This window comes from Moschus berezovskii, chromosome X (assembly GCF_049115385.1).
Source record: "Moschus berezovskii isolate FMDL1 chromosome X, NW_MosBer_1.0, whole genome shotgun sequence".
NCBI classification, from domain to species: Eukaryota; Metazoa; Chordata; class Mammalia; order Artiodactyla; family Moschidae; genus Moschus; species Moschus berezovskii.
Window position 1 is genome coordinate 120,697,949 of NC_142488.1, and position 22,874 is coordinate 120,720,822.

General features: G+C 50.2%; 1 protein-coding gene across 3 annotated transcripts in view; it reads left to right on the forward strand.

Annotated features, from left to right (window-relative positions):
* The window catches only part of BCORL1 (BCL6 corepressor like 1), a 61,558-nt gene extending 39,499 nt beyond the window's left edge, over window positions 1-22,059 (forward strand). For all 3 annotated transcript variants that reach the window (XM_055438478.2, XM_055438479.2, XM_055438480.2), the window contains 7 exons: window positions 684-907; window positions 5,364-5,585; window positions 7,651-7,817; window positions 8,556-8,701; window positions 15,432-15,509; window positions 16,506-16,659; window positions 19,982-22,059. In XM_055438478.2, coding sequence (XP_055294453.2) covers window positions 684-907; window positions 5,364-5,585; window positions 7,651-7,817; window positions 8,556-8,701; window positions 15,432-15,509; window positions 16,506-16,659; window positions 19,982-20,264 — 1,274 coding nt within the window. In that variant the 3' untranslated portion in view covers window positions 20,265-22,059. The remainder of the gene's footprint in view (window positions 1-683; window positions 908-5,363; window positions 5,586-7,650; window positions 7,818-8,555; window positions 8,702-15,431; window positions 15,510-16,505; window positions 16,660-19,981) is intronic.
* Window positions 22,060-22,874: the final 815 nt, after the last annotated feature.

Genomic DNA, 22,874 nt, shown 5'->3' on the forward strand with positions numbered 1-22,874 from the left:
CTGGATGAAGCTCTTGGTAATGGAGTTCCCAGCAGGCCTTTTGGAAATTGGAATATGCTCTGTTCAGCGAGCTATGACTAGATTTAGAGATGTTGCTCAGTGTGTCCCAGTGACTTGATTTCCAGCTATGGAGGGCAGCAGGTTTCTGTGACTGCCCCTCAGTTAAGTTGGCCCATGGCAGCTTCTGGTTTCAGGGAGTTTCTGTGACACTTTGATCTTTGTGTGCCTGAAGAGAGACCAACAGGGCAGACAGGCGGGTAGAGCTAAGGCTGTGAGGGGCACCTTCTCCCGTTTACTTGCCACTAGTATACTACATGCTCCATTTCAGCAGAGCTGCTGGCTTTGTTTCATATTGGAGTGGAGAAAGAGACAAAGGGGAAAATGCTGGGAAAGTTCTGATTTCCTTTTAAATTGACCCTCATCTTTGGGACAGCCAAATGGGCCGCCCCCTGCTAGCAGGGCTGGGAGTTATCTTCTGCTTGGAGGGGAGGGACACTGATGTGGAAGCACAGTGTCTGTTCGAGAAGCATCTAGTGGAATAGGCAGCCCCGCACCAGATACTGGTAGGGAATAGTTACACAACTTTGTCCTGAGATTCTAATCCCCAAAGTCCTCTGATTCAGCTTAGAGGAAGGCGTTGCTTTTCTGTGTGCCATTTCCCTGACATCCATTCTTTCCTGCAGATTTAAAGGCCCGTAAGCAGAAGACTTCCTCCCAGAGCCCAGAGCACCGCCTCCGGAACAGGAACCTTCTCTTGCCCAACAAAGCCCAGGGGATCTCAGATTCACCAAATGGTTTCCTCCCAAATAACCTTGAGGAGCCAGCCTGCCTTGAAAATTCAGAAAAGCCATCAGGAAAACGAAAGTGCAAGACCAAGCACATGGTGACGGTCTCAGAAGATGCAAAGGTATGTTATCAGCCAGGGAGTTTGGGGGTGGAGACTGGGCTAGGGTGGCATGTTTCCCATAAGCTCCTTGAGGAACAGTCTTCTGAGTGAGTGAGTGCATGAACAGAAAAAGTGAAAGTGTGAGTCGCTCAGTCGTGTCCGACTCTTTGCGACCCCATGGACTATAGCCCACCAGGCTCCTCTGTCCATGGGATTCTCCAGACAAGAATATTGGAGTGGGTTGCCATGCGCTCTTCCAAGGGATTCTTTCTGACCCAGAGATCGAACCCAGGTCTCCCGCATTGCAGGTGGATTCTTTAATGTCTGAGCCACCAGGGAAGCCCGAGTGAATGCATGGGGGGATTGAATTAACTCACATTTATTACAGTGTTTTAAACCAATTCTAAAAGGGTTGGGCTGTTGATTTGAAGAATGGGAACTGAAGTCAGAGCTAATAATAAGCATCTACAAACTGTAGGGTTTGGCCCAGGATGAATTTGCCTCAACAATTCTTGGATCTCCTTAGAGTTAGGGAAGAGTTAAAGAATATGGCAGAATTTTAGCCTCAATAGCTTGTTAACCTCCAATCAAGAAGCTTGTCTGGGCTTAACTCACTGGAAACCAATCAGGAAGTTTCCTGAGTCAATCAAGGTAGAAAACAATTTGTAGAAGCAAGGATGTTGATGTCCAGACAAAGGTTGCCTGAGGGTGGGGCTGAAGGATTCCACTTGGACTGGTCATAGCTGTACTTCCCAACCCCACTCCTCAGTTTCTATGCTTCGCCTGAGTGCCTACCAATCTGTAGCCAAGCAAGGGCACTAGAACCCCTGTTCAAAACTGATGTCTCTTTGGGTTCTGATGTTCACGGCTTTGGTGTTCATTTCCACACTGTACAATTGAAAAAAAGAAAATCACATGATCCTCATCCTGGAGATGCGAGGATATTTGAGAGATGCGAGGCTCAGGTTCAAATGTATGCCTATAATATGTGTTTGTCTTGACAACCAAAAATCAAAAGGTCGTATTGGGCTGGTTTAGGTGATTGTGACTCTAATGGCTCTTTGCAGCTCCAGAGCAGGGTCCCTGAGTGGCACTGGCAAAAGGTAGGAGACCCAGGTGCTCAAGGCCCCCATCCTTGTTCTGGAATCTGATTTCAGTGCAAACAAAGTGCTCAAGCCTATTTCTTCATCTTTAAAAAAAGGAGATGATACTCCAGTCCTTTCCATCCCACAAGGGTGCTTAAGGGAACAAAGGAGGCAATGGATGTGAAAGGCTTTGATAATGGTCAAGTGCTGTCTCTGAGGCTGGTGTAAACCCTCGAGCTTCAGACCAAGGCAAGAATGAGGGGACAGAGACAGAGGAAGGCCAGGTAGCAGGGCTGGCTCCTGGAGACTCCGGAGGGGCCAAGGCAGGAACCGGGGCGTCTGCTCTGTACCAGGTGCTCTGCTCACACGATCACTCAATTCCCACAGCAGCTGTCAGAGGTGGGCCCTCTTGTCCTCATTTTATGGTGAGGAAACCAAGGTTTGGGGAGGTTCAGGGACTTGCTCGAGGTTACTCAGTAGTCCAAGTGACAGACCTGGGACATGAGGCAGGTCTGGCTGCCCCTGGGGCACCGCACCCCCTACCCTTTCCATATGCCTCCACCCTGTGAATGGGTGGCTTCTGTCTGCATTCAGGTGACGCTGGGGTAGGGTGAGGCTGGGCAGGAAGACGCTGCCACCTGGATCAGCTCTGGTGGAAGGTGGACGTCCTCATCCCCTGCTCTTCCCCAGTCACATGACTCCATCCCACACAAAGGTGATGAGCCACCTGACACTCAGCGGCACATGGTGATACTCCTGTCTGATAATTCTGCCTGGCAGTATGTCCACTGAAATGTTCTCCCAGAGAGGTTTTGTGCCTTCCCAGGGCCTCCCTTTCTCCCTCCCGCCTTTCTTACTTTACCAGTCACTACCACCTGCTCCAGTTGCCCCAGTGGCACAGTGCTTTGTAGTGAGAAGCAAGGCAGGGAGAGGGCAGGGACGCACCTGCAACACTGAAGCTGGCGCATCAGCCAAGGGCTTCTTCCCACAGGGGCTCCAAGCTAGGGGGGCAGGGCAGGGGGGGTTCTTGCTCCTCCCTGTCTCTGGCAGCCTCCCTTTTCTCTGCCAGCTCTGGCCCCTTGAAGGGGAATCACCCTTTGGCGCCTCACTTGGCTTAGCAACAACCTGGCATATTACCCATCATCCTTCAGTATTGCCATTGTACACCTCTGTCCTCCTGGCAAGAATGCTGCATTCTACCCTCATAGCCAGGGCCTTCCTGCTAGCTGGTATACCTCTCTGCCCTTTTTGGGATGTGGACAGAGAACAGCTCTTTTCTTGCAATTTACCAGAGGAAACAAATGCCCTGGGTCAATGTCTTTTCCTTGGTGCCATTTCTTTCCTGGCTTCGTGTCTTTCTAGGCAACTCTTTTGGCTGCCCAGGGCTCTATGTATAGCTGGCTTGGATCAAGTCAACAAATGTTTGTTGCAGTGACATGCCCAACCCCAAGTTAATTGCTGTAAGGAACAAAAGAGATGACGACAATATGAACCCTAACCCCAGGGAGCTTAAAATGTAGCAGGGGAAGCCAGACTTGCCCATTAAACAACAGAAGGAAGTTGACAGTAAGGCATAAGGCATTGGATTATGTGATTCAGACTAGGTGTTCTCGGTGTGTAGAGAAAGGGCAGTGGGGACCACAGTGTTGTAGACAACAGGATTTAAGGGAGCCCCTGATGCTCTAGGGGATTTGGGTAAGTAGGATGTATTCATTATCTGTTGTGCCCAGTCGTGTCCGACTCTTTGCCACCCTATCGACTGTAGCCCACCAGGCTCCTCTATACATGGGATTTTTCCAGGCGAGAATACTACAGTGGGTGGCCAGGGGAGATCTCCAGGGGATCTTACCGACCCAGGGATCAAACGTGGGTCTCGTGCATTGGCAGGCAAATTCTTTACCAGTGACCCACCTGGGAAGCCCTCCTAGTTATCTATTGCACTGCACAACAAACTACCCTAAGATTTAGCAGTTTAACCCAACAATAAACATGTATTATTTCATAGTTTCTGGGGTCAGGAATTCAGGAGGAACTTTGCTGTGTCTGACTTGGATCTCACATGCATGAGGTTGCAGTCATGGTGTCAGCCAGGGCTCCATTCATCCAAAGGCTCGACTGGGGCTAGAGGATCTGCTTCTTGAGTGCTTCCCTCACATAGGTGGCAAGTCGAGGCTTGCTGTTGGTGGGGGACATCCTTTGCTTGCCCCTTGGGCCTCTTAAGGGATGCTTGACTATCCTCATGACCTGGCAGCTGGCTTCCTCCTGAATGAGTGATTCAAAAGAGAGCAAAGCAGAAGCCACATTATGTTTTAGGCCGTGGCCTTGGAGGTCACACACCATCATCTCTGCCTTCTCCTGTGCAGAAGGGGCTACACAAAAGCATGAATATCAGGAGGTGGGGATCATCACAGTCATCTTAGCGTCTGATGGGGGCACATTCTTGTCCTCTGGCCCCCCAGTGATTTATATTCCTTCCACATGTGAGTCATAGCCTCCTCTCCCATGGCTCCCCCAAAGTCTTGTCCACTTATGGCATTAACTCCAAGTTTAGAATCTCATCATCAAACTTAGGTCCAGGTGAACATGAAGCACTTTGGGTCTGGTTCCTTGACTACAGCTCCTCAAACACAGTTCCTCTCTGTCTGAAGTCCCCTCCCCTCATCTGAAAGAGACAAGTAACCTGCCCCTATGGACTCAATAAACCATGGTGTGCCAGACACGAGAACCTGTTCTGGACATTCCAGTTCAAAATGGGAGAAGAAAGGAGGCAAGCACAGGCCATTCACGAGGAAAGGACTGTAGTGTTTTGTGAGCACCCACCGTGTGCATTGTTCTGTCGCTGCTCTAGCTCATGATCTCAAAGACCCTGTTGGGGAGAAAGTGAGGCTCTGAGAAGTTGGGTCTTGCCCTAGGTCTTGCAGCTAGTTGCTGGCAGAGGCAGGATTCAAAAGGTGGCCTGTCCGATTTGAAAGCCTGAGCACTTTCCACCAGCCCAGGTGGGCACGGGTGTGATCCAGGGGGACAGTGTGGTAGGAGGTAGGGAAAGTCTGGTGAGGGTTAGATGTTGGGGGAAGGTTTTTGCAACAGAATGAAGGCTTCCACAGCTGTGCCTCTTTCATTACAGTGAGCTGTCTCCACCTCTCTTCACGCTGAGAGTTTGCTTCTGCTTATTTATTGAGGTGACTAGTTAAAAACTTCAATAAATGGGGATCAAGGCAGGTAAAGAAGGCATGCAAAGTATGTGAGAGAAGCTGGCATATCTCCTCGAGCTCTGCGTGCAATCCCTTCATTATTGCTTGGTTTTCGGGGTTGAGGACTTGAGCCATTCTGCATCTGCTCTCTGGGTAGAAATGTGGTGGTGAGTTGTGCTGATCTGTGTCTCTGCTTTCCAGAGCAAAGGGCGTTGGAGCCAGCAGAAGACACGCCCTCCCAAATCTCCCACCCCAGCGAAGCCCGCAGAACCATGCACACCCTCTAAGTCCCGAAGTGCTGGCCCAGAGGAGGCCTCCGAGTCACCCACAGCCCGGCAGATCCCCCCAGAGGCTCGTCGTCTCATAGTGAACAAAAATGCTGGCGAGACCCTCCTACAGCGGGCTGCCCGCCTTGGCTATAAGGTAAGGCACACCCCCTCATATCCACAGGATATTGTTGCCCCAGCATCTGTGGATAACCTTCTCCCCATTGGCTCTTCTGTGGCCTGGCCAGGCCTTTGTTTGGGGCTTGAGTCCAGGATGGCCCCCTCCTACTGTGTATATGGCCTATGGGGCTGCCTCATCCCCATGTGCTGTGTGGGCTTGCAAACCCGATAGGATGTCGATTTAGGATGAATAGCATTGAAATGGTAAGACGATATCATCCAGTACCTTAATAGGCCAGAAATGGGATTTGGGGGGGTTTATGTCATCTTAAATTTCCCTGTGCCATAGCTCCCCACTCAGAGAGGAATGGGGGCGACCATCGTTCACTCTTTGTATCTTCCTCTAGCTCCCCCTCCTTTTGGCCTCCAGTAGTGGAGGGGTCGAGTACATTGGAGGGGCAGAATTGCGCTCACCCCCACCTTATGCTGCTTCCCTATGGATTGGAAAGGAAGCTGGTGTTTGTTGAGCACCTCTTTGGTCATGTTAAGAGCTCTCGTTACTTCATATCCTTTCATCCTCACTGTAAGCCTATAGGGGTAGGTTTTATTAACCCTGTTTTACAGGTGAGAAAATCAGAGGTTAGCCATGTTAAGTGATGTGTTTACAGTCACTCAAGCACTATGTATATGTGAATCTGAATTCACACCAGCGACTTTTTGATTCCCAAAGGGTAGGGGCAGAAACCAGATTCATTCAATGATATTGTTAGACATTTTTGTTGATATTTTGAGCGTATTTTGTGGATATGAGCTCCTTGACCATGTGCCTTTGCCAGCCACACCAGTTATTTCCCCAGGATTTGCTCTGAAGTGTGGAAATGCTGGGCTATAGAGTAGGTCCTCTTTTTTTTTTCTTTTAAGGCTTTCAGTATCCATAACTGACTCATTTTAAGACAGCTGCACTCCCAGCCAGGCGGGTTGGCATAAGAGAGCCACCTTGACACTGTCTCACTGGCAAGCCACCTATCTGTCTTGAGCATCTAGTGTGGGGGCCTGGATAGCTGCCAAGGGAGATCTAAAGAAAAAATGATGACCAACCCTTGCCCTTTAAGTGAGTTTCTTTTACCTTGGGCCAAAGCAGGCAGCAGGAGACCATAGGTGAACCGATCAGGACAGGGCAAGGGCAGGTTGGACAGCCTGTGACGGGAGGAAGGGAAGGAGGAGGTGTCTGAGGCCAGGACAAAGAGGCAGTATCTGCAGTGGTGGGAAGGGTGGGGGCTTCGTGACCCCCTGGGTAGAAACAACGTGACAGTTCCAGGTGCAGAAGGCAGGACCCCCACGCAGGCACACACAGGCTCTAGCCAGCCAGCCGGTGTGCTAGCTGTCAGTCAGGACGGCTGAGTCCCATCTCACCAGGGCCTGGGGGAGCTGACGAGAGGCCTCTTTCCCTCAGAAGAGGGACTGCCTCTCCCTTTGGCCTCAGCTTATCCACCACAGCTAGCTAGGCTGCTTCTCAGCCTGGAGTCCCACTTATCATCCTGTCATCTCAGCCCAGGGACACTGACCATTACTATGGATGACTGACCATCCTGGATGTTACTGAGAACAGTCTTCATTTGAGGGGAGAGCTGGAACTGACTGCCCTGGGATACACATCCAGGGATGGTACTTAAACCAGTTCTTTCTTCCTTGTTCTCAAATAACTGCCAGAGGCGGTGTTTGCCAGCACAAGTCTCATTTCTCTGGTCTGGGGCCATCTTGCAAAGCCTCGGACAAGGGAACGGGCAGTCAGACCATGGAGGCCTGAGGGTGTGAGCTCCAGGTGGGCAGGTGAGCCTCTCTGAGGGGCTTACACCCAGAGCCCACACTCTGATCAGTGTTGTCAGTCATTAGAAATGTCTCTGCTCTGCTGAGGACACTGCCCAAAGCTGGCACCTCAGGACTGATTTAGTTGACAATAGATTCTGAGATCTGCCCATCAGTCCCTGAACTAAAGAGCATGTTCTGAGACTCTTTGGACACGTGGAGAGCTTCAAACCTAACCCAGGTGACTGCAAGAGTTCAGCCTCTCTTTGCTCACGGCACCCTCCCTGTCCCCACAGGACGTTGTCCTCTACTGCCTCCAGAAAGATAGTGAAGATGTGAATCACCGCGACAATGCCGGCTACACAGCCCTGCATGAGGCTTGCTCCCGGGGCTGGACTGACATCCTAAACATCCTGCTGGAGCACGGGGCCAACGTGAACTGTAGCGCGCAGGATGGCACCAGGCAAGAAGGCTGCCCTCCCGTCTCCCCCACCCCTCTCCCCTGCTCAGCCCCTCCCTCAAGAGAATCCACCCCACTTCAGGCCAGGCTGGATGAGTCCCTGGCTGGCCAGTCCATGTTGCCCACTGATGGGAGGCCGGGGTTCTCTAGGGATCATCCCCGGCACCTGTCTTCAGGCAGAATCTCAGGCTTTAGGAATCAGGAGGCTGATCTTGAGGTGACATCCCAGATTCGATCTCTATATACTTAAAAAAGGGACACCTGCCATGTCTTAAAGAAACCGCACCCATTCTCCTGTGCTGTATCCCAGGGCTTCCGCCTGGGCCAAACTGACCCCTGAGCTGCATACCAAGTGGTGGTGGGGGGGCTTGGGTCAGAGGATGTGGGCTCTGCTGGGCCACCTGCTAGGTGTGCGGAGCAGCTCTGGGGCAGTCATTTGGGTTTTCCAGTCATATCCCCCAGAATCTTCTATAAGTTTATCCTCATTTAGGGGCCTATTCTCCCCTGAGCTCCAGAACTACCAGCACAGCGCCATTGGGGAACGTAAGAGGGAGAACTGGGAGGGAGGAGAAAGAGGCGGGGAAATAACGGAGGGCAGCGCAGGCCAGCGGTGGCTCCCTGCCCTCTTACCCATGTCACGCTGGGCTCCTCTCACTTTGCTTTCCCTGCCAAGGTGGCCTGAGGCCTAGACACCCAGGTTCCATTTGGGCCCTGCTGTTCTCACCCTGTGTCACCTTGCAGACCAGTTCACGATGCAGTGGTCAACGACAACCTGGAGACCATCTGGCTTTTGCTGTCCTATGGGGCCGACCCCACGCTGGCCACCTACTCAGGACAGACAGCGATGAAGCTGGCCAGCAGTGACACCATGAAGCGCTTTCTCAGTGGTGAGTATGACCCAGACTCAAAACCTCATTACCGGGGCTCTGACCCTGAGCTCCCGAGACACCCTTCATCTCACTCATTTCAAGCGGCTCCTATGAGGGGCATCAGCTCTCCTCATGTGTTTCTTTCTGGCAACTCAGAAATCTCTATGAACTTTAACAAGTCAGCAGGCGGCTTCCTCTTGTCCCTGTGCTATGAGTGTCCTCATTGCATGCATCCTCTTCAGGGCCCTGGTTGCCCTGGGGGACCCCTTTTCCTGCTCCGTGTGTGAGGTAGGCCTCTCTGTGGGACAGTGGCCCCACTAGTAGTTTGAGTTTGGGGCAAAATGTGTGGACTTGTGCTTTGAATGGTCTGCCAGTTGCAAAGAGGTGACACTTAACAGTTTGCTTTTGTTTTTGCACTTGCACTTTATCTCTGTTGGTGATCAAAGTTCAACCCTTGGGACCCCTCCACATGCTTTATTCCTCACACCCTGTGGTAACTGTGATGTTCCCTGTGCATCCTCCTGTTCTTTGCTCTTCTTCCCTCACTTGCCCCCTCTTGAAAAGTAGTGTTAAGGCCCGTGGCAAGCACCACAAGCCAACTTGCATTTGTTTTCTCATTAGTGGATGACAGCTGTTTGTCTGCAGTTAGATAGCTCTATGAAGTTGGGCAGTGGGAGGAGGGAAGTCTGGCTTGGGCATGCTCAGTGGAAATCTCCTCAGACTTGACCTCTGAATAAAGGAACCCCACCTCCTGTGTGATATTACAGCTTGGCCCTTGCTGAAGCAGTGACTTCTTCAGCCTGCCTAAGTGAAGCTGGGTGGATGGAGCTGGAGGTTGTGTCACTGATCCTCTTCGGAGGCTTCGGTGTTGATGGTAGAGCTCCTCTTACCCTGGAAGCTGGCAGGGCCAAGGGTTTGCCCAAGGCTGTTTCCTCTCTTCCAGGCTGTGGCCTCACTTAGTACCCCCACCCCCCACCCCACCATCAGGTACAGTCCTAGGCTCCCAAGCAGGAGCTCATTTGTTTATGGAATACAGGTTAACCAGGCAACTGATGATGGGGGAAGAAACAAAGTAGTAGCCTGAGTCAAAGGTCCCCATGGAAGGAGGACTAGGTGGGAAGGGCCTTCTAGGTACTGAAGAAAGGGGGAGTGATGGGACACTGTGAGGGAGGCCCTGACCCCTGCCTGGCTGCCCCCATCCAGTCCACAGCCAGGCTTCTGACCCACAGCCAGACCCAGCCTCTCCGGCTGGGGCAGGAGGACTGCCTCTTTCCTCCACCAGCTCTGGGACCCAGGCCTGTCTGTGAGGGCAGAGCCATGTGGGAACACTCCTTTAGGCATTCGCTTTGGGCTAGTGAGGACTCTTGTTCAGTTTATCTAGACCATCACTGGGCTGTGTGGGGCTCAGGGCAGGCCACTCTCTGTGGCTTCTTCCCACATATCGCTCTGCACTCTCCTCCACACGAACATGTGTTGTTGTCTGTACTCCACTCGATTCCCAGGAAAAGCTGTCACACAGGAACATCCAGAGCGTCTCAACATGATAAAAGCACCTCATGAAGCACTCCTGACCAGCAGGTCTCATCCAGAGGCCTCTTTGGGCTGGAGACCACCCTTCTGAGGGCTTGGGGCCCTCTGGGTGCAAATAAAGCTGTCTCTAACCTCCATGGTCACAAAGTCTTTTCTTCGTGGACCCCTTCTCCAAAATCCCCAAGGAGTTTGAATGTTGAAACCATTTGAAGTAGTTAAAAAATGAGAAGTAAACACAGTTTTCTCTTTTCTCATGTCTGTTACCTAATCTCAACTACTGGAAAGCCTTCGATGCCTCCTTAAACTAACTTGAATTCTAGTCTGTGCTGTGGACACAAGGGAAGGTTTTCCTGAATTTTGGCACTTCCTAGCCTCTCCAGGCTGAACACCTTCATTCAATTCTTGACATTGTTTCTCAAGTTTATGGGCACGGAGCTATAACTTCATAATGGGGGCCAGGAGCTGAAAGGAGTGTTGAAACTGGGCCACCTCTTTTCCATGCAAATACCGAGTGCCAATTAAAGGCAGAGCTCTGACTGGCCATTAGGGAAAGTGCTCAAGCTGGTTAGGACCTTGGCAGCTGGGGAAGCAGGCACTGGCAGCAGTCAGTAGGCTCCGGGAGGGGGGACTTGAGCTCAAAGGCTGTCGTGAGGGGATAAGAGGTTAACACTTAGGGTTTTTAAGGTTGAGGAAAAACTCCCCTAACAGAACCATTTTGAAGTGAACAATTCAGTGGCGTTTCACACATTCACGATGTTGAGTAACCATCACCAGGAGCTTTTTCGATCCCTCCAATGAGTGTTTCTCTTGTTTCGTATCAGCTCCCTACCTCTCCCCTGCCCCGAATCTCCAGAACCCACGGGGGAGAGTGGATGCTGGAAGCACCGTGAGGGTGAAGGTTGGGGAGGCCGTTCCCTCCTCTGCCCCACCTCCCCAACTGCTACACCTCAGTACATCAGTGTGGACTTCTGGCTTTCTTTTTACCTTGCCTGTCTGGCTGAGGTAGTTAAAAAGCTCTTTGCTGCTCATCCCCAAGCATTTCCCTGACCAAATTCCCCAAAGATCCATTGTCTTCTTCCTCCCCTAGTGGGGATCCCACTGGGCAGCAGATGAAGGCGAGTCCCTGTAGGGTGTCAAGGGCGGAAACGGTGAGCCAGCATCAGGGTTGCGCCTTGTGTACAGCGTCCCTCATTTTGTGCAAGTCTCCTCTCCTGGAAAACTCGAGGAATCAAATCCTCATTTGAATACACAAAAGAGTGGTATCCTGTAGTGAATTCTTTTGTAAAGCCGAAGACGCTGGTGATTCGTGTGGGTTGAAAATGTGGATTTTCCTCCATTGCCTTGGCTTAGCATGAGGCCCACGTCTCCTGAGACCCTAAGGGGCGTAGTGCTGCTTCTTCATGTGTTCATTCACCCATGTGTTTCTAGAGCACCTGTTAAGTTTCAGGTACAGTTCTGGGCACTGGAGGTCAGACAGTGAACCCTTTGTCTCTCATCCTTGTCCTTGGAGAACCAAGACATCCAAACCTTCCAAGAGGCCTTTGGAAGAGCTCCTTCTTGGGCCTGATTACAGGCAGGCATGTGACTAATTTCCTTTTGACCCTTTGAAGAAAAGAATAATATGCAGCCTAACCAAGGGAAACGGAGAAGGCAATGGCAAGCTACTCCAGTACTCTTGCCTAGAAAATCCCATGGACAGAGGAGCCTGGTTGGCTGTAGTCCGTGGGGTCGCTACTAGTCGGACCCGACTGAGCGACTTCACTTTCACTTTTCACTTTCACACATTGGAGAAGGAAATGGCAACCCACTCCAGTGTTCTTGCCTGGAGAATCCCAGCGACGGCGGAGCCTGGTTGGCTGCCATCTATGGGGTCACACAGAGTCGGACACGACTGAAGCGACTTAGCAGCAGCAGCAGCAACCAAGGGAAAACAGACTGGTTTTTCGTCCTCTGTCAGAAAGAATGTGGGAGCCAGGGGGAGTTGTTGTAGTTTGGGTTGGGGCACTGGAGGAACTCTCAGGACTGCTTTTCCTTCCACCAGTGAAAGGGTTAGCAATTTACCACTTGAGGTCACTGAATCACAGGTTTTTGTTTTTCCTACCAGAGACCTCGGACATATGACCCCCTGTCGATGAGTGTTTGTTTTTTGTTTTCTCCCCTTTCATGTCCCCTTTCATGGTGACTTGGGTGTAGGAGATGGGCAGGGGTACCATGGGACCCTCGGAAATAGAGAAACTTCTATTGCCAGGGCCACCACTCACATTCAATACTTAAAAATATATTTTTTTAATCAAGGCAAAATTCATGTAAGATAAAATTAACCATTTAAAGTGAACAGTTCAGTGGCATTTAGTGTGTTCACCATGTTGGACAACTACTACCTTTATCTAGCTCCAAAACATTTTCATCCCCCAGAATGAAACCCCACACTCAGTGAGCAGTTGTTCTCCACCCCACCCCAGCCCCTGGCAACCACCTGTCTGCTCTGTGGATTTGCTCATTCTGGACATTTCGTATAAAAGGGAATCACACAATATGAGGCCTTTGGAGGCTCGCTTCCTCCATGGAGCATCATATTTTCAAGGTCTGTCCACATAGTGGCATTTTTTAATGGTGAATACTATCCCCTCATCTGGATAGATCACGTTTTCTTTTATCCATTCATCAGTGGAGGGACATTTGGGTTGTGTCCACCTTTTGGCAACTGTGCCTAGTGCTGCTGTGAACGCACATGAACAAATATTTGAATACAAGTTTTCAATTCTTTGGGGTGTATACCTAGAAGCAGGATTGATGGGCTGAGGGTACTTTTTGAAGGCAAGGATAAGAGAAAAGAACTCAAAGTTCCAGGGAGAACAAGGGAAAAATCAAGGAAAAGTACTCACTCTTCATCCTGACTGTACATGAAGACACGTGTGGAAACGTGCCTCAGAACTGCCCTGTCAAGCAGACTTCGCCGGTTCCTTTTGTGCACCACTTGTGGGCCAGTTCTGACTCTGGCATCTTTGTCTGTGCCAGTTGACTTCGGGCTGTCTCAAAATGCACATTCACCTGCAAATGACAGTGATCTGTTGTCAGTGAGGAGAATTAGATGAGTGCCTGGGGGCCTCTGAAGGCAGGTCCGAGAGAGGAGCCCCAGGAGTGCGGTGAGCGAGGACTGCTCTGCTGGAGTCCTCTGGTGGCCGCAGTCCCTTGAATGCTTATGTGCTAACGCGCAGGCTGAACAAACCCTTGACTTCATAGTCTCGCCTTGTAGTAGTTTCTCCCTGCTCTCACTTCCCCCATGGTGTTTCTTATGCTCTTACTGTGCCAGGCACCTGGGCTTTGGAACTGGGGAGACAGTGATGAACAGGACAGATGTGGTCCCTGACTTTTGGAACTTACAATCTCATTCCTTTATCTCCCAGGACAGATAGTGCAGGGAGAGGCACCGAATATAGTCACTTACCTGACAGATGCCTTTGGAAGAAATTACTTCCAACTCCCAAATGGCATAGGGTACAGAAGAGGAGATAAGCTGGCATCTGGGACCTCAAGAGTTTTTCATGGAATACTCAAAAGATATCATATATGTGATGAAAGATTTTCCACTCTGGCTCCTCAGCCATTACTCTCTGACTGTCTTTTCCTCTCAGAAGAAACTCCTCATTTCCTAGGGGGTTGCCAAAAAACAAACTTCTTTCAGTATCTCCCAACAGCTGATGGGCACTTTTGCTGATAGAATGTGTGACCCAAAGGGAAGGTATCCTGGAATGTGCTGGTGCCTTCCTTCCAGGGACTTAGCTCTGCTCCTTTAAGAGTAGCTGCCAACTTCCTCCTGGGATTTGGTTTTCAGGGGGCACCCTCACCCAAACTGTGACCTTTGGACTCTCTCCTGTCCTGTTGCTCAGGTGTCACTTGAGGGCAGGTGGCAACCATACACAGCTGAATCAGCTTGCCAACTGTACTACGTGGCACATTGGCAATCATTGGGCCATGTGCCCACAGATGACACAGTTGAATTTGTCATGGAATTCTGCTTTTTGTCCACATGGAGCCAAGAGGTGAAACAATTCATCTAGATGATGCTTAGCTAGGAAACAGAGAGGCTAAGAGGTGGCCTGATGGCATTTCTCAGATTGTGTAAGCAAAAGGTGGCTTGAAATGGTTTTTTAGGGAGAGGGAATTCGGCAGTCCAGTGGTTAGAACTTGGAGCTTAACCCAATGTAAGCCAGGGCCCGGGTTCAATCCCTGGTTGGGGAACTAAGATCCTGTAAGCCACTAACTCAAAAAAAGAAAAAGCGCTAAGTCCTAACCCCTTAGCCTCCTTGTTTCCTAGTTTCATCCATGTTGTAGGTAACATGTATCAGTACTTCATTTCTCCTAATGGCTGATTACTATCCCATTGTTAATCTTCATTTAGTTTCTCACTTCATCAGTTGAATGACATTTGAGTTGTTTCCACTTTTTGGAGATTGTGAATAGAGCTGCTCTGGAACATTCATGTACAAGTTTTTGTTTCAATAACTGTTCTTAATTCTCTTGGGTATTGCTGTGGAAGCAATAGGTTTTCATGAGGATAAACTTGGCCATCCCCTGCCCCATTCCATGTTTTCAAAGACGAGACAGAAGGAATTATGCTTTCTTTATCTTCCTTCGAATTGGCAAGATCACGATTGGATATATGAACATTGTGACCAGCAGGGGATTGAAATCCTGGGATGGATCTAGGATTTTGCTTGCAGAGTAATGCCCTACATCATTTGAAGAAGGGGTCCCAGGCCTAAATGCCTTCAGACTGATCATGTTAGAGAGCAGGCAGGCTGGGTGGGGCCTGCTGAACTGGAGAACACACATGTCGCCTCTCCCTCCAGCCAACTGATGACATGCAGGAATGTGGATACAGTGTTGCCAGATCTCTTGATTTTTTTTTTTCAAGAAAACTTGGAAATCCGAATTTTTAAGTGAAATCTCCCAACTTTAAAATGTTAAAAGTTAATTAAATTGTGGAGGTTTAAAACACTGGGCCAAAACCCAGTTGGTCAGTGGGCTAGATTTGGCTCTTGGCACTGGTTTGTAGACTCTGATGGATAGCAGATCTCTCTGGGGTCGCTCCTGGCCCCTCTTGTGGTCCTTCCTTCCCATCGCCCATTCTCCTAATGCCAAATGAATATACTTTGCTTCTAGATTCCTCTTTTAGTCTACCCCATATTCTCACTGCCTTTTCTTCTTTCATCAGATCACCTCTCAGATCTCCAGGGCCGGGCAGAGGGTGATCCTGGCGTTTCCTGGGACTTCTACAGCAGTTCTGTGTTGGGTAAGCTTTAAGTGGGTGCTTCCCACCCTGGTCTATGTCTCAGATGTATGGGATCTGCTTTGGGTATCACTGATTCTTCTCAAAGACAGGAGTGACCCAATGGAGGTAGCCCTTCTTCACCTGCTGGTAGCTTACAGACCCTTTCACCCCCCACTCCAGCCCGTGCTTCTCCCAGACTCAGAACTTGGTGGCCAAAATCAAGAGATGCCATTGATTTGGACAAAGCCATCCATCATTAGCCCTCTATCACCCTGGGTACTTTTTCAACTCTCTCTCTCCCAAGCTCCCTTTCTCCTCCATTGCTTTGTCCTAATCCTGCTGGAAGCCCCCATGTGCACTGTCGCCTCTTCTGGTATTGCTCACACTCAAAAGGGACCCAGCCCCCATCTGGCAGCTACCATCCCTCCCTCCCCTGTCCTCAGGATGCACACAGAGTTTCTGACAGAGCTGCCAGCTCCCAAGTCCTTAGCTCTGACCTGAGCCTTCCTCTGTCAAAAGAGTAGTGAGCCTTTATCTGTGGCTGTCATCCAGTGCTCATCCAGATTGAGGAAGGTGCCTACTCCTAAGTTTGGGGGAACCTGGAGCAGGAGAACAGGCCATACCCGAACGTGCAGCTAGGAAAGGTCAGAGGCCTAGTCCCTGCCACTGGGTTTCTGGGGACCCATGCAGGCAGGCAGGCAGCTTTCAAAGCTGCGGTTTGAAGGGCAAGTATTTTCCTTTGCTTTTGACTGTTGATGGTGTCTTTAGGCTTCTCTCTCCAGCAGTCGGGCAGCACATCCTTCACACCTCCTTGCTTTTCTCCCAGTTGAAAGGTGGAGGAGTATAATGAATCTGTGGCCACTAAGCACTACCTCCAGGGTCTAGAACATTCACATGCCCTCCCAAGGATCAGAGATATTTGGCCCCGACCAGGGATCTGTATCTTGTTGGAGCATTTCTTTTCTGTGGTATCATGCATGTAGCTAAGTACTAATTCCCTATATGATGTCTTTACAGAGGAAAAAGACGGGTTTGCCTGTGACCTCCTCCATAATCCTCCTGGGAGCTCTGATCAAGAAGGAGATGATGTGGAAGAGGATAATTTTATGTTTGAGCTGTCAGATAAGCCTCTTCTCCCTTGCTACAACCTCCAAGTGTCAGTGTCCCGCGGGTAAGTGTTTGAGTGGTCTATGGGGACTGAGCACTAGGATCCTGGGAAGGATGGAGTTCTCCTGCAGGAAACTGAGACCTGGAGAACAAATGCTAGAGCACAGGAAGGAGAAAATATGACCAGTCCAGCCTGACTCTCCAGCCCAGATTAGATATGTTCAGAATAGCTCTAGGTGCATTGACTATGTGTGTTTTCAAAACCAAAATCTAGATTCACTCTGAAAAATTTTTGTGCTGTTTCTGGGTGTAACAGATGATCTGGGAGATATTTGGGCTGGTGAACTATTAGAATCTCTGAAACATTTTTGTGGTTTCTAGGGACAGCCAGACAGAATATTTGAAATTGAGATTCTTGGAAAAACCAGGACATATGTTTGCCATAGCTGTGGGGCCACTGGGGTCCTTAAGTAATCCACAGGCTGGTTGCTCATTGCCTTAATGTTGCTGAGGTGATGGCACTGCTGCTGTCCTCTCAGATTACCACACATATTATAATGACGATCACCCATTTTCAGAGACTAGAATATATGTGGTACTTAGCACTAGAGTGGACCCAACGTCACCTTTATTTGATGATTCAGAAGCTCAGCAGCCTGAAGGCCATGGCCGTGCTGGTTAGGAGGATACAGAATACACTGTCCTTTTGTTCTTGTGCTGGTGCTAAGTCACTTCGTTTGTGTCCGACTCTGTGGAACCCCATGGATTGTAGCCTGCCAGGCTTCTCTGTCTATGGGCTTCTCCAGGCAAGAATACTGGAGTGGGATGCCATGCCCTCCTCCAGGAGATCTTGGCCTCCATCATTAGGTGTCCTCTTCTTGGTGTCTTCACGTATTTCAAAACCTTTGCACGCAATTTTAAGTATACTTTCTCTTTTATATCTGTTTCTGAATATAAGACCCTATGTTTTGTTAATTGAAAGCACATGAAGTGCACATAATGGGGGGCAGTGGACAATGGATTAGGAACCGTTTGAGGGAGCCCCTCACTTGGCGACTCTAACCACTAGACCACAGTTTCTTTGCATCCCTTCCCCCCAGCCTGATAAGAATAAAAATAGCCTCTATGATGACACTAGTAGGGATCAAGTTTCAGGGGCTTCTGGTCCTTATTCTTCTGGGCATAAGCTGATCCCTGAGGGCAGGGCTGGGCCTCTGGGATATAGTATTGCACAGTTAATTAATTCCTCTGACAGATTCAGCACCTCCTTCTCTGAAATAGGATCTTTGGCCCCAGGCGGTAAAAGGACCAGGATAGCATGCTTTAGGTGCAGACAGAACAGGGGCAGCCAGGGGCTGAGCGTCAGTAAGCAGATTGGGCGGCAGGTGGGCATTTGGTTGAGAGCTTGGTCCCAGCAGAGCTGCTTTTCTTGATGCTACATTCTCAAGCACTGCTTCTGAATCTGCCCTTCCACACAAATGTGGCACTGTGTAAGAATTTATGGTCTTAAAAAGAGGGGGGAGTGTTATATACTGATGACTCTGAGGCCCTGTGGGCTTCAGAAGTGCCTGCTGACTCATCGAAGCGAGACTGAATTCTGATCACCACTGTCAGTGTTCTGAGGGGGTTTTCCTCCATTCTTTGAAAGCGATGTCCAAGGGTCTGGCATCTGAACCCCCTTTCTCTTAACCCAGAATACCCTATTCCCTGCTTGTGTGAGATGATAGAGGTCACTGTCATTCGGCAGAAATGCTGCCTTTTAAGATGAGGACTGTGGGTCTGGGGAGAAGTTTTAAGTGTATACAGAACATTCAATTCCAGAATCATGTGTTAAGCAGTTGCACCAGGTCAAACCCAGAGTGCTGGAATATAGCTCTGGCCTTCAAAGACTCTCCAGTCTGGTATAGGGCACAGACAAGTATACCATGAACTCTAGTAAAAGACCACATTCCTAAGCAGATTTATTATTGTTAATAATACAGCAGTTCAGAAAGGTGTCAAGGGAAAAATATAAGTTCCAGTCCACCCCCAAGTTCCCCTTCCTGGACCACAGAGAGAACCACAGTTTGCATTTCTTTTATTTTCTTTCCAAAATGGGCTTTGTTACTGGGTTATAACAGGGGTACAAACCAAGTGTCAGGAGACTGTGGAAGATGGGATGAGTAACCAGTTACATCAGAGAAAGGCTTCACGGGTGACAGGGTGTCTGCACTGGGCTGCCGAGGAGACAAGGCTGGAGGGCATGGCATGAGCAGAGGCACTGAGACTTCAAGTTCAGTAAACAGGGCTAGTCCTGAATCACACGGCTGGGACTTGGTGGGGTAGGGGTATGCAGTCTGTGTGTGAGTAAGAGAGAGATTGGGTGCAGATAAGACCAAAGGGGTTGAATGAGGTTTGTTTGGAAGGTCTTGGATAATAATCATGCTAAAGAGTTTGAAGGGTTTTTTGCTGGAGATACTAGGGATCTATTAAAAGTGGTTTAGTGACCGAGTAAAAAGGTCTGATTTTCTTTTTAGAAAACGAAGAGTAACTGAGGATCCAGTGAGGGTGGGTGGGGGGTGTGGAAGAGTGACTCTTGGCAGAGGGAAACCAGTTAGAAGGCTGATGCAATATAGTCCAGGCTAAAAGTGGCAAAGGCTGGAAGTGGGACAGTGGAATGGCGGATGGCGAGGAAAGACAGCCTTGGAAACAGGGGCTACTAACATGGGGACGCAGCATTTCTTCCCCGTTTAGTCAAAGCTAGCGTTTGGCCCTGGGCGTCCTTGCAGCCCCCCTCCCAGCTGTCCCCAGGCTGCCGCCCAGTCGGGTGTGCTCAGCAAAGTCAGACTAGCTGTAGCTGTAACGTGAGCTGCAGCCCTGCAGAAACGATGGTGCTGCCGCTGGAGAAAAAACTTGTCTAATGCATTCCAGAGCCAAAGAGAAATGCCTTTTGGATTACCCGCAGTTTAGGCTTTTCTCCACGGCTCCCCCTCTGCTGGGGAAGATCTTGGAGAAGAAGGAGGCAGGGGAAGCAGGGGTGAGACAACCAAAGGGAAACCAGACAGGCTGGTAGGGCTTGCTGGGGGGCAGAATTGGTGCCCACAGAGGGTAAATTCCAGGTCACCTGGGCTGCGAAGGCTGGGACGCCTGCTCAGAGTTTATGGTCCTGGAAGGCCCACTTCCCTCCTACTCCCACTTTTTGGAAGGGGTCAGTCACGGGTTGAGTGCTTGCCATTGAGCTGAAACCCCGGGGCCTGCCAGCATAGGGGACAGGAGAAAATTGTCACCTCTGCAACACCCAAGCAGTCAGGGGCTTAGCGGAGGAGTAGCCAGGCCAGCGCCCAGTGCCCGCCCCCCACCCTGTCCCTTCTGCCCCTTCCCTTAACTCTCATTCTTGCCTTTTCCAGGCCCTGCAACTGGTTTCTCTTTACCGACGTCCTGAAGAGGCTGAAGCTTTCCTCGAGGATCTTTCAGGCTCGGTTCCCGCACTTTGAAATCGCCACCTTGCCCAAGGCTGAGTTCTACCGGCAGGTGGCCTCCAGTCAGCTGCTGACCCCCGCCGAGAGGCCTGGAGGCCTGGATGGCACCTCTGCCCCGGGCTCCTCTGAGACTGTGGAGCTGGTGCGGTACGAGGTGGAGCTGCTTCGGCTCCTAGGGTCTGAGGTAGAGTTCCAGCCTTGGAACAGTTGACCGGGAAAACAGCCCCTCCCTTTTCTTCTTTCTCCTCCCAAGTTCACCCCTCCCCCACCTCCCATGTTTCCCCCACCGAGCACCAGACTGCAGAAAGAGGCAATAATACGGACCAACAAGAAGCCGCCTTATCGATGCCAGCATTAGTGACTGGATTTTTTTTTTTGGTTACAGTTAGTTCTCATCTCCCTGTCATCGTCGTTGTTGTGGTTGGTGATGGGGGTGGAAAGTTGAACTCCACGTCTGAGGACAAGAGGTCCCAGGGGTGGTGGGAGGTGGCGCCGGGGTCCCTTGGACTGGCCTCCTTGTGTGTGACCAAGACCAAACCCGGGGCCCTGGGTGGCCACGGCCTGTCCGGAAGAGAAATGAGAAAAACCCAAATCTCTGAGCGCCCCCTCCGTTCCCCTGTGTTCTTTTGTCTTCCATAGTATTTATTTTATTAGTATTTAATTTGTATTGTTTCATTGGTTTCTGATAAGTCTGTATCACTGTGACGATTTGAGACAACTTGTTGTATTGAGGGACTTTCTTCACCTCCTTTCTTTGTCTTTCTTGATCAAGCTCTGAAGCTGTTTCCTCCCTCTGAAAAAGTTACTCCCAGGTTTTTGTCCACCACTGGGGAGGAGGCAGGGAAGGGTGGGGGCCGTTGACTTGTAACTAATGAAGGTGGTTGGTGCTGGCCCAGGTCTGGGGGTTTGGGGGTGAATCCTGAGGCTTTGGTGCTCACCCCTCCCCCAGTTCCCCCACCACCCCCCCCGTTCACCCCCCCTGCCCTTTGCAGCAGCCCTGCTATTTGGAGATGCTTGTTTACTGGGGGAGGGGAGGATTGTGGGAGTAAGGGATTATTACTAAGTTACTGTAATGGAGAGTTGAGAATGGGTCTTGAAGGATAAGGTCGTCCTCCTCACCGTCCTCACTGCCCTCAGAGTGCACAATATAGGTTTGTTCCCACAGTTTCTTCCCCTGCACCCCTGGCCACCCTACCCCACCCGGGCCTTGCCCTCCCTGGATACTGAGCCTCTCAGCTCCCTCTTGCCCTTGTTCCCATCTCTCCTCCTTGCCTTTGAAGCATCCCTTTCTCTTCTCTGTCCTCAGCTCCTTCTCCCTCTGCCCCCCCCCCATTCTCCTTTGGAATTTCCATAGAGCTCTGGGATTTCCTGCCAGATGTTGAACCCAGGCCTCAGCCGCTTCCTAGGTGAGGGCAGGAGACTGGTCTCCCGCCAGGCCCCACTCCTGCTTGGGGACGGGGGCTGCGGGCCCGGCCCTACCAGGTCTCCTCTCAGCGCTGGGTTTGTTGGTGGAGAGAGAGAAGGAGGGGTTTGGGCTGCTTCCTTGCCACAGCCCCCTCTGTGGCATTGTCTTTCCCACTCTTGTTCTTATTTTTCTACCAATTGCTATTTTTCCGAACAATCCTTGTAGAGAGTGTGTGCCATCCGAATGCAGGAGGCCTCCCCACGGCCGGCTCTGGTTGGAGATGGTGCAGTTTTATTGTACAGGTGCTAAAACAACAACAACAAAAGAAGAAAATGGAAAAAAAAAAAAAGACAAAAAAAAGGCAAAAAAAAAAAAAAAAAAAGCCAGTTTGAGGATGGGACAATCTGTTCTCCGGAGACTCCTGGCCCTCGCAGGAGGATTGTTGGTTATTTTCTTTGTATTGTGTTTGTTCTTTGTTCCCAGGGGGATGTTCTAGGCCCCCTTCTGTAGGACTGCTACCCACCTCCACCATACTGCCCAGTTGGTTTTGAACAGTTGTTCTCCCTTTTTAAAAAAAAAAAAAAATATATATATATATATAAAGTTGAGGGGTTTTTTTGGGTTTAATTTTCTGGTTCTGTTGAGGTTCATGGTATTGTGTGGTTTATTTTATGTTTGCCTTTACTTTTTTGCATTTGGGTGTGTATTTTGGCTGCCCTTTATGTTTCATTTTAAGCAACTGGCTGTGGAGTCAAAAACACTTGCATACTGAAAAACCTGTGTCAGGGCTTCTGTCTCCTGTCTCTTTTCTCTGCTCCCCATATTGGCTTTTCTGTAGTTAAAAAAAGATGGGTATCCCTATGAAGTCAGTGGGGAAAGCCCTCACCCTGCTTTGCAGTTTGGGGTCCTTATCGGCACAGCAAAGGAGAACAGGTAGAGTGACCAGTGAGGATTTGGGTCACCTTGGCAAGATCTGGAAAGAAAAGGAAAGGCAGGGACAAATCCTGGGGAGAATTGAGGACCTGCATCAGTTTGGTAGGCTGCGTGGGGGTGCCCCCGCACACGTGCACACATTCCTCAATCCCCAGAGGAGTATGCTCAGAGGGAGGGGCCCTCTTTGAGGTGGCTGTGAGGGATGATCCTCTTTAACTCAAGGAAATCACCTGCCTGCCCGCACTGTTTCCTGCCCTGTATGAGCAGCAGACTTCATGGTCCTGTCACTCACTGCCCTCACTGTCTTGCCGGTGTCCCCTCTGCCCCCCTGTACAGTGCAGACCTTCCATGGTTCTGCTTTCCTAAGACCCACCTGCTTTGGAGGCAAGATGCCCATCCTAGACTTTACAACTTTCTCCCTTCTTCTGAAAACCAGCAGTAGAAAGTATGATTGTGACTTGTGACTGCTGGCTCCAGAATGAG